The following is a 10932-nucleotide window of genomic DNA, read 5'->3' on the forward strand; positions in this document are numbered from 1 at the left end:
AAATTATCTAAATACTGAATCAAGCAACTTAAAAACTGTGAAAAAAGTAAAATATTCCTTTAAGGTTAGGAGTAAGGTTAGGTTTAGGCATAGTTTCACTGAGGTTACGTTTACGAATACTGGTGGCAACAGTTCCGCGGTCGCCGGATTTGACCAGGGGCGAGCGTGTTTTGGGCCAAGCGTTCTTCAGATTCTATCTCACCCCCTAGTTCCTCACTCTCCTTGTATCCCTTCTTCTGACCTTTTCGATAGATGCTAGTTTACCATGCAGATATATCTTGGTCACTTGTTCTCATGTTTTTGTTACTTAGGGCACGGTCACACCAAACCTTTGGAACCAGTATGGTATGGCATGTACCAGCAGGCGTATATAGAGCACTGTAGCCGTGCCCTTAGATGCGTTTTTTCGACAATAAGAATGTTATTTGCTAGACCTGTGTGCTATGTGTGGTATGCTATAGGTTCCTTGTTTACCTATAGTATCCTATAGTTTCTTTCAGGCACTACAATGTTCTCTCTGCACTCTACATTATGTGGCTGTTTACCTTGTTTGTTGACTAGATTTCACACTTACTCTGTTGACTCTGATCACACACACTTTAGCTTCTGTTAAACGCCTACATTGTAAACCAGAGAGAGGGCCACAATATTTCCACACTCACTCCAGAGGGCCACATTGCATATACTGTATTTTAACTTTTTTTCGTAAATTAATGCCATACTTATTACTTCGCCATACTATGTCACACAAAAGTAGAAAAAATAGCCGATCTACAAGCTCAAAACGCGACGTGTTTGAGCTTGTAGATCTGCTATTTTTGCTGTTTTCGAATTGGAATCTTGTTTTTTTTTTGGGGCTATTTTTTTATGAGAATCCTGAAAAGTAACATTTGTATTTCATTTCAAATGCATTTAGTTATACTTATGTTAACTTTATGAACTTAAATACAAATACATTGGACATTAAGATACTATAATATAGACTGAAGTAATTAAAGCGGGTCATGTTTGCATGTTTGGAATAGTAACAGCTGAAATCAATAATACATCAGTATTCTGATATTAACCTACGGGCCGCATTAAGTGAAGGTGGGGGCCGCATGTGGCCCCCGGCCGCCAGTTGCCCATGTATGTTGTACACAGTAAATTTGTACCTGAAAGGCTGCGTCTCTGTGACGAATGCGAGTGGTCCGCATTCCCCGAATCCTTGCCCCCTCCCTTGGAGTACGGCCCGTCATCTGAGGAGAAAGCAGTGAGACATGTTGAGACATTTTAGGCTAGCAGTGGTGTAAAGTATCTAAGTACATTTACTCAAGTGCTGCACTTAAGTACAATGTTGAGGTACTTTTACTTTTCTGGAGTATGTCCAATTGTCCATACTTTTACTTCTACTCCATTACATCTCAGAGGCAAATATTGTACTTTTACCACGACACGACAATTATTTGAAAAATTTAGCTACTACGGTAGTTACTTTGCAAGATATAACTTATTACGTTATAAAACATACATTAACCACTTTAGCTCTATTTTAAACTTAGGCTATTTAAAAATAGCCGATCTAAGCTCACAACGCGTCGTGTCGCATCGCAACGCGTTGTGAGCTTGTAGATCTGCTATTTTCAAACATTTTAGTACTTTTACTTTTGGTACTTTAAGTACATTTTGATACCAATATTTTTGTAGTTTTACTCACGTAAATTTTGAATTCCGGACTTTTACTTGTAACAGAGCAGTATTGATACTTTTACTTAAGTAAAACATTTGAGTACTATTTCCACCAGTGCATTTTAGGATGCTTGCGTTCTAAATGGCATGTTGGGAATGTGTGCAGCAGAGAGTGAGAGAGAGAGAGGGCTAAGATGACTCCTCACATTATCAATTCACACACTGTGACAGCCAGCTGCCACTGGCTGTTTGAATGCTTTGAACTCCACCTCCTGGCATGAGGACTCAGGCAGGGGAAACAGCACTAAAAGTCCACATCTACAACCGTTAGGCATTAGCCAGATGGTGGAAGAAGTACTAAATTGTTGTACTTAAGTAAAAGTATCAATACCACCATCATGTAGAAATACTCTGTTAGGGCGCGCTCCCACCGCTCTTTTATTTTACCTCTGGGGCAGAATCTGCCAATGCTTTGTCAATGCAAATGCGTGGATTCTTGGAAAAAATGCGCAAGACCATGAATCCACGCATTTGCATTGACAAAGCATTGATTTGGCAGATTCTGCCCCAGAGGTAAAATAAAAGTGGGGTGGGACCGTGCCCTAACAAGTAAAAGTCCGGAATTCAAAATGTACTTAAGGAAAAGTACAAAAGTATAGGTGGTTTTCAAATGTATAAAATGTAAAAAAAAGATCTTTTGAAAATAGCAGATCTACAAGCTCACAATGCGTAAACTTTCAAAAATAATTGTAGTGGAGTAAAAGCACAATATTTGCCTCTGAGATGTAGTGGAGTAAGTAAGAGTACAGAAAATTGGAAATACTCCAGTAAAGTAAAAAATGCCCATTTTGGGCAGGAACCCCTATTTGTAACTATACCTTTCAGGACGGGAACGCCCTTTTGGGGGTTGTTGTAATTTTTGAATAAATATTTGAAGTTTTTCAGAAAACTTAGGTCAGGATTTAGAAGGCATTTTTAGAATCGGCCTCAGGTCTAAGTACAGTACTTGAGAAAATGTACTTCATTACTTTACACCACTGCTGGCTACTTGAATGCTTTGAACTCCACCTCTGGCATGAGGATTCAGGCAGGGAAAACAGCACTAAAAGTCCACATCTAACAACCGTAGACATTAGCAAACAAAACCCAGAACAATCAAGTCTGAATCCTGGACCTTGGAGGTCACTTCTGTTTTCGTTTACAAGACAATCCCTGTAAGGGGTTCAAGAAATGTAAATAGCTTCCTCCGTGGTCCGAGGCGAAGACCCTCCAAAACCATTAATTTAACACATGAGTACGTTTGCAAGCAGCTTGATGTATGCGAATGCTAAAGCGAGGCAATCTTCCTGGAGGAGCAGCGTGAGGTTAATGGGGCTGTTCGGGGCATGGGGAGAAAAATAATCACGTTCGGTGGTTCTACAGCAGTTGTCACTGAAAACCAGTGGTAGAAAGTAACTGAGTAAAAAGTTTAGGTATTTTCAATTTTCTGTACTTTTACTTGTTCTCCATTTCATCTCAGAGTCAAATATTGTACTTTTTACTCCACTACAATTATTTGAAAACTTCAGTTACTATACTTTGTAGGTTTTGATTATTATTACAAAACGTACATTACCCACTTCAGCCCTATATATTTATATATATATATATATGTATATAGTTCATGTAGGTACGGAAGGCAGGAAGTTTATATGCTACGCTCACTCTCCCCGGAACCCCCCATTAATTCGCTAACACGCTAATTCATTCGTACTCCCACAAGTCAGTGCGTTCAACCTCACGCCATTCTCATTCGCTACAAACCAACTCACTCACGCCCTCATTTACACAGTGCAACTCTGGCGGATCATTTAAGCCATTGGTTCTCAAAGTGGGGTCCGGGAACCCCCAGGGGTCCTTGAGGGAGTTCCAGGGGGTCCCCAGCTAAATGATGGATAGTTAACCAAATGGACCCTTATGGGTCTGTAACTCTGAGAGTGTACAAATGGAACCAAATGGACCCTAACGGGTAACCTGACACCGTCAAATGGAAGAAGCTTGCGACACACATTTGTTTCACAGCCTACTTCCATCTGAGACTCCGTGAGCAGAATCGATGACAGAGAGGTTTTTCTTGTTTTCAAGCTACTAGGCAGGTGATTGGATGATCCCGCCCCTAGCAGCCGCTGATTGGTTCGAATACGCAGCGTTGCGGGCAGCTTTACTCCCTGCGCGATCCCAGACCGTCACCTCCTTCCTGAAATCAAATGCAAATGAGATTTCTGGAGGGAGGGGGGTTTACCAGGCCATTTGGTTCCATTTGTACACTCTCAGAGTTAAATTATCATTGATTTTACAATAAGAATTGGGGTCCCAGAGATAGGAATGCCATTAAATGGGGGTCCGTAGCCTAATGCATGCAGGTCCTTGAAATTAGAATGGTTGAAAATCACTGATAGAGCCATAAAAATCTTCTCCTATGTGGGTCATATTTGGCATATTTTTTCATAAGGGGGTGAGTGGGCTAATAAGTGTCAATTTGGGGGTCCTTTAAAAGAGAAGGTTGTGTGCACATCCCATAAATTTTGCCTGATGAAGACCTAAGGGTCGAAACGTTGCATTATAAAAAGTTTCTTGGAGCTTTAAACAGTGTGCGGACCTCCTCTTTCTTTCTCTTAATTTGGGGGTCCTTGACATGAAAAAGTTTGAGAACCACTGATTTAAGCAGCCTCTGTTCATTCTATACGTGCTTATACTGTAGCTGTCATTGCCGGTTGTACAGCTGTTGGTTTTTTCCCTCCACCTCCCTGGCCTCCTCCCTGTGGCATTTAGTTGGCATTTAGTTCATGTTGTTAATAGGATGATTCTGTGGCTTGTTCTGTGGTTCTATGGATTGTACTATGACTATGATATGTGGTAGTTTAATTATGCATTGAAGTTTCAATGTTACGTTCATGTAAAACTGTATTTTATGCTCTGCTCTGGGGGGTTTGTGAGCTCAGATTCTGTGCCCTGCTTGCGCAGGTAATCTGTAATATCACACGAGCAGAGTCACACCGCCAAACTGAATGCAATATCATTGCAGTAAATGGTTAATGTGGCAGTAAATGGTTATATGCATGGTAATGTTTAATCCTGAGCTGAAGTGTCTAAATCAGGGGTTTTTAACGTTTTTCAGGACAAGGACCCCTTAGCTGAGAGAAAGATGAAGCAGGGACCCCCCACTACATATTGTATAAAGCTGTGTCGCAGATTAAACCTTTTCATAGATTTCATAGATAGCTTCATAGACTTGTTTTACAGCACTGTCATCAATGTTGTACAAATTCATGTTTTTCGATAGTTTAATTATCAGACATTTAACCACTTAACCAAGCCTCAATACTAAACTTGACCGTTGGCTCGGTACTTGGTTATCTTTTTTTCCCTCTACAACAAACCTCTTTGCCAAAAACAGCAGATCGACAAGCTCACAACGCCTCGCAGCGCGAGGCGTTGTGAGCTTGTCGATCTGCTATTTTTGGCTGATGTTCCCCTCACTCCCCTCAGAATCCCACAAAGATTTGGAGGACCCCCTGTACTAACTCTGAGGACCCCCCTAGGGGTCACGGACCCCCTGTTGAAGACCCCTGGTCGAAATGAATAGACGCTATATGTAATCTTTTCTTTTTTTTAAAGGTCTCCTATATAACGACATGCCCAAAAAAGGGACGCCAGGTTGAAAGTAGTTACAAATCAGGATAACATCGGCTGCATAAAATTGTCCAAATCATCGTCCAAATCGTCAAATATCGGCCAAGCTGACACATGGGTCTGGCTCTGAGCCACACAAAGATGTCAGCAGTCGTAGGGAGGAAGGGATCTGACTTGGCACTTCTCTAATAATCCCGTACATGTGTGTGGGAAATAACCTTTTCAAATAGCCAGCTAGCACACAGATTCAAACATCCTATATTTCACACTAGCAGCCCCCTCTCTCTCTCTCTCTCTCTCTCTCTCTGTACGGAGGAAAGGCCATACTTCTGCCTTACGGCATCAAAATATTAAATCATAACTGCCCATGGATCTATTGGCTCAAACGATGCTATGGAGGAAGCTATTATCTCTATAGATGGGCTGCGTTCAGCCCTGTGTGTGTGTGTGTGTGTGTGCGTGCGTGCGTGCGTGCGTGTGTGCGTGTGTGTGTGCGTGTGTGTGTGCGTGTGTGTTCGTGTGCGTGTTTGTGTTACTATACTTGTGAGTACCAAATGGTCCTATAACCTTACAAGGCAGATCAATGTCATATGTCTTGTGCACGGAGCCAGCAGGCCAAAGACCGCCAATTCCTGGATATCTTTCTAATCGGTCAAAGACAACTGTCATTTTTGGTGAATTAATGACGGCAGAACAATCGCCCCTCCTGACATGGGATCAGTGTTGATTTCGTCGACTAAAACTATGAAGAAAAATGCTTTTCACTGACAAAAACTATATAAAAACTAAGCTATGATTGCAAATATATTGAACATTTTGTCAACAAATAAAAACTAGACTAAAATGTTATGTTTCGTTGCGTGTGGGTGTTGTGCTCTGAAAAAAGCAGATCTACAAGCTCACAACGTGTCGCGCTGCGACACGTTGTGAGCTTGTAGATCTGCTATTTTCAGCACGCAACCAAGTGTAAAATCAGCCATTACGACACCATCAAGGCACCGCCAACACACATTTTAGTCGACTAAATCAACTGTAGATTTAGTCGACTAAAACTAGACAAAAAGTAAAACATTTCAGGTGACTAAAATATGACCAAAACTAAATGGAATTTTATTCAAAAGACTAAAACTAGATCAAAATGTCCTGTCAAAATCAACACTGGATGGGATGTACCTGTAGGCTGCACTAGTCAAACGCAGGCATATGCAATACGCCGGCACGAGCCAAGGCTCCCCACTGAAATGTCAACTACATTTCAAATACCACTGACAAATACACATTCATTTGGGGGTCCTTGACATGGACATGTTTGAGGACCACTATCAGTGGCTCTCAAAGTGGGGTCCAGGGAGGGACTATGAGGGGGTTTCAGGGGGGCCCCTGCAAGATGAGGAACAGTTTAACCACTTAAAGGGCAAGACCACTTTGGTAGAGGTTTGGGTTGTGTAGTTACCTTGCCATAATGTAACTCCAAAGGTGGGCAAGAAATTAAAAAAAATTGCTCCATTGATTAGAAATTTATAATTCAAAATATGCTCCTCATTGACTTACATTGTACGGTATGCCATGTTTAATAAGTAGAAAACCCGGACTGGATCGGCGGATCCGGATCCAGATCTTCAAATAGTAAAATCAACAGGAAGTTGACATTTTTATTAAAAAAACAAACAGTACTGGGTTTGGAGATGCTCTATATTGTCAGAATCAGCTATGTTTGGGTTCATTTCTGTGCTAAAAGAGTGACTTTGAGAGCTGTTTTACCGTACAATGTAAGTCAATGAGGAGCATATTTTGAATTATCAATTTCTAATCAATGGAGCAATTTTTTTTTTATTTCTTGCCCACCTTTGGAGTTACATCATGGCAAGGTAACTACACAACCCAAACCTCTACCAAAGTGGTCTTACCCTTTAAGCACTATCTAAAGAAACATTGCAGAAATAGCTGATCTACAAGCATGTTGTGAGCTTGCGGATTTGGTATTTTGGGCTATTTCTGAAGCTTTATGACATGCTCAAAATAGGGATGCCGGGTTGAAAGTTGTTCATTTAATTATAATTTCACCAGCTAGAAGGTAATCCAATGACTCTCTCTACAGTATAGACAGTTGTGAAATTCTGTATGTAATCTAATCTACAGATATCTTCTCATATGGGGGTCCCTGGCACCAGATCTTTTCAATTGGGGGGTCCCCGCGGCTTAATAGGTATCAATTTGAAGGTCCTTGACATGAAAATGCTTGAGAACCAGTACCTCCACCAAGAACATGGAGTCACAAAGACACAGTGAGGCGTTTCACGCAGAGATTCTGCATCTTCCCCAGTGGTCCGTAGGTGGGTGTTAGTGTCAAAGAACACAGTCTCCTGCCAGCTGCCCACCCACCACAGAGGAATTGAACCCCAGTATCCACACTGGTCGGTGAGTACCATTATGGATTGTACTATGACTATGATATGTGGTAGTTTAATTATGCATTGAAGGTTCAATGTTATGTTCATGTAAAACTGTATTTTAAGCTCTGCTCTGGGGGGTTTGTGAGCTCAGATTCTGTGTCCTGCTTGCGCAGGTAATCTGTAATATCACATGAGCAGAGTCACACCGCCAAACAAATCGCCTGAGGCCGATTCTAAAATATGTCTTCTAAATCCTAACAAGTTTTATAAAAAAAAAACATATGTTTCTATGTCAGCTCAACCCTCTAAATGTCAAGGACCCCCAAAATGATATGTATTTGGCCGCGGACCCCCCATCTCAAAATATTTTGTTCCAGGGACCCCCAGAAGCAAAGATTTGAGTTAAAAATGTTTGCTTTAAAATAATATATATATTCAAAGATTTGCACAAGCTCGTAGCACGGCACAAAAAATGTGTGCAATATAAAATAATGCTTTTTAGCTCAAATCTAAAATGACACAGATGCTTTACCGGTCTTAATGGGTTAAGTACAGACCTGGCATACTAAAACCACTTTAGCAAAAAGAGTACAGGTCACTATACCCTCGGCAGGCAGTGTGAGGAGCGGTTGGGAGTCAAAATTCCTTATCTGAAAGAATGGAATGCTTTTGCTTATTAAATCATCTAAATCATCTTTGCTGGGCAACATCGCAGGTTTCACTCTATTTCATTGTGTCGAATTAATAATGAATTGCATTTTTATGGTGCTTTTCTAAGCGCTCAAAGCGCTTTAAAATGGTTCATTCAGAATTGTACTTTGACTTTGCATCTTGGTCTTATACTCTGGTTCATCCTGAATAATGATAATAATAATAATTTGACATGTTTTTGTCTATAAGTTGACATAATGTATATGAGTGATCTTGGCGTTGTGTAGTATCCTATCTCCAAACCGGTTCCATGTGTAGAGATGATGTGAGCGGACAGATGGGTGGGAGGCTGGAAGGCATCGGATGCAATGCGTTCACATCAGCTCTCTACATCTGTTCACATCACCGTTCACATCAGCTCTCTACATCTGTTCTGTGGAATATAATATACGGCCCTTATAAAACCTGACAGGCAGGAAGCCTTTGTCAAACATTGTTTGACCTGTAACCTTTGGTCAAGGCCTAGAGCAATAAAAAGAGCATAGCTGCACGGCATGGCAGTGTCTCAGAAGGTAGACAGCTGCTTGGGATACGGAAGGATCCCGGGTTTGATCCCCGCCCCGGCTCCAGTGGTGGTAAAAGTACTCACGCTTCTTACTTAAGTAAAATGATCAATACTGCAATGTAGAAATACTCTGTTACAAGTAAAAGTAAAAGTAACTCATTATGCAGAATGTCCCATTCCACAAGTTTTCAAATGTATACAAATCTTTTGAAAATAGCAGATCTACAAGCCCACAATGTGTCGCATCTTGACGCATTGTGGGCTTGTAGATCTGCTATGTTCGAATGGCCGAAATATATAAATAGGGCTGAAGTGGTTAGTGCATGTTTTGTAATAATAATCTAAATCTAAGTAACTAGTAACTAGGTTACTAGTTAATTGTAGTGGAGTAAAAGTACAATATTTGACTCTGAGATGTAGTGGAGTAGAAGTAAAAGTACCGAAAATTGGAAATACTCCAGCAAAGTAAAAATACCTCAAAATTGTACTTAAGTACAGTACTTGAGTAAATGTACTTAGTTACTTTCCACCACTGACTGCTCACGATGAGCAGGTTGGTGCCGTCTGTGTGTATAGGCGCTATATACATGTAACAGCTTTATAGGAAGGAAGATTGAAGAAAGAAAGAAAGAAAGGAGGGAAGAATGAAGGAAGGAGGGAGGGAAGGAAAGAAAGAAAGGGGGAAGCATAATGGGTTTTCATTTTAAATATATGGACACACAGAATATGCACATACTGTATATGCATGCTATGATAATTCACAACCTTTGATTCACATCCTTGTATGCTGTACACAAGCTTTGGGGCACAAACACACACACACACACACACGCACACGCACACGCACACGCACACGCACACGCACACGCACACGCACACACACACACGCACACACACACACACACACACACACACACACACACACACACACACACACACACCACACACACACACACACACACACACACACACAGCGGGTGACACATCAAAGGGCTGTTAAGGTTGGGCAAAAGCAAACGTAATGGCACACTTCCTGGGGGGTTGTATGACAAGTCCAGCAGCTGTCATTGCAGTCAGGAGGAGGAGGCATGGCTGGCTGCGGGTTACGCTGCAGCGGAGCCAGAACACAGCACACCAGTACACAACTACACACGTCACTGTATACTGCCGCTAGGCCTGAGCAACATGACTTCAGTTCACTAGGCTCTGTGTGTTAGCTGGTAGCCAAGACTACATACAAAGACAGACAGACGGCACAACTGGCTTTTACCTCCATGCAGTGTCAGTGTGACGTAGGTGGTCGCCCCTTAAGGACAATCGTGGAAAGTACTGTACTTAAGTACAATTTTAAGGTATCTTTTACTTTACTAGAGGACTTAAAATGTTCTACTTCTACTCCAGTACATCTCAGAGGCAAATATTGTACTTTCACTACACTTTGACAACAATTATTCAAATTTTGAGTTACTGGTTACTTTGCAATTTTTTTATATTATTAGAAAAACACTTCAACCCTATATAATACTGTACTTTGAAATACTATATTGTATTTGAAAATAGCCGATATACAAGTTCACAACATGTTGCTTTGCCGCTTATACACTTGAAAACTTGTGAAATGGACCTTATACATTTGAGTATTTCTTACACCACTGCGTAACTGTAGCCAAGACAAAAGAAAAAGAAAGACGGCCTTTACCTCCAGTATCAGTGTGACGTAGGTGGTCCCCCCATTTAGCTCAGTGGTTCTCAACCTTTTCAGGCCCTGACCCCCCAAAACAATCCTATTTAGAACTGAGGACCCCCCAAAACAATCCACTAACGTGGGTGGTCGCCCCTTTAAGAAACATAGTAAGAAGGTTGGAGTCTATTAATCCCAATAGGAGCGTGAACGTGAACACAGCTTCTGAACCATTCTGTAGCCCCATGGTCACTGGACTAAAATATCCAACACAATAGGCTCTCTATGCAAAGCAGCCATGT

At 41.3% G+C, this 10932-nt stretch overlaps 1 protein-coding gene across 1 annotated transcript in view; it reads right to left on the reverse strand.

Moving 5' to 3' along the window:
- The window catches only part of LOC311053853 (glutamate receptor-interacting protein 2-like), a gene marked incomplete at its 5' end in the record, with an annotated part of 110750 nt that overhangs the window by 82704 nt on the left and 17114 nt on the right, over window positions 1-10932 (reverse strand). The window contains one exon of the mRNA XM_084069587.1: window positions 1155-1238. Within this exon, the coding sequence (XP_083925713.1) occupies window positions 1155-1238 (84 nt within the window). The remainder of the gene's footprint in view (window positions 1-1154; window positions 1239-10932) is intronic.

This window comes from Gymnoscopelus microlampas (assembly GCF_963454915.1).
Source record: "Gymnoscopelus microlampas genome assembly, chromosome: 10".
NCBI lineage: Eukaryota > Metazoa > Chordata > Actinopteri > Myctophiformes > Myctophidae > Gymnoscopelus > Gymnoscopelus microlampas.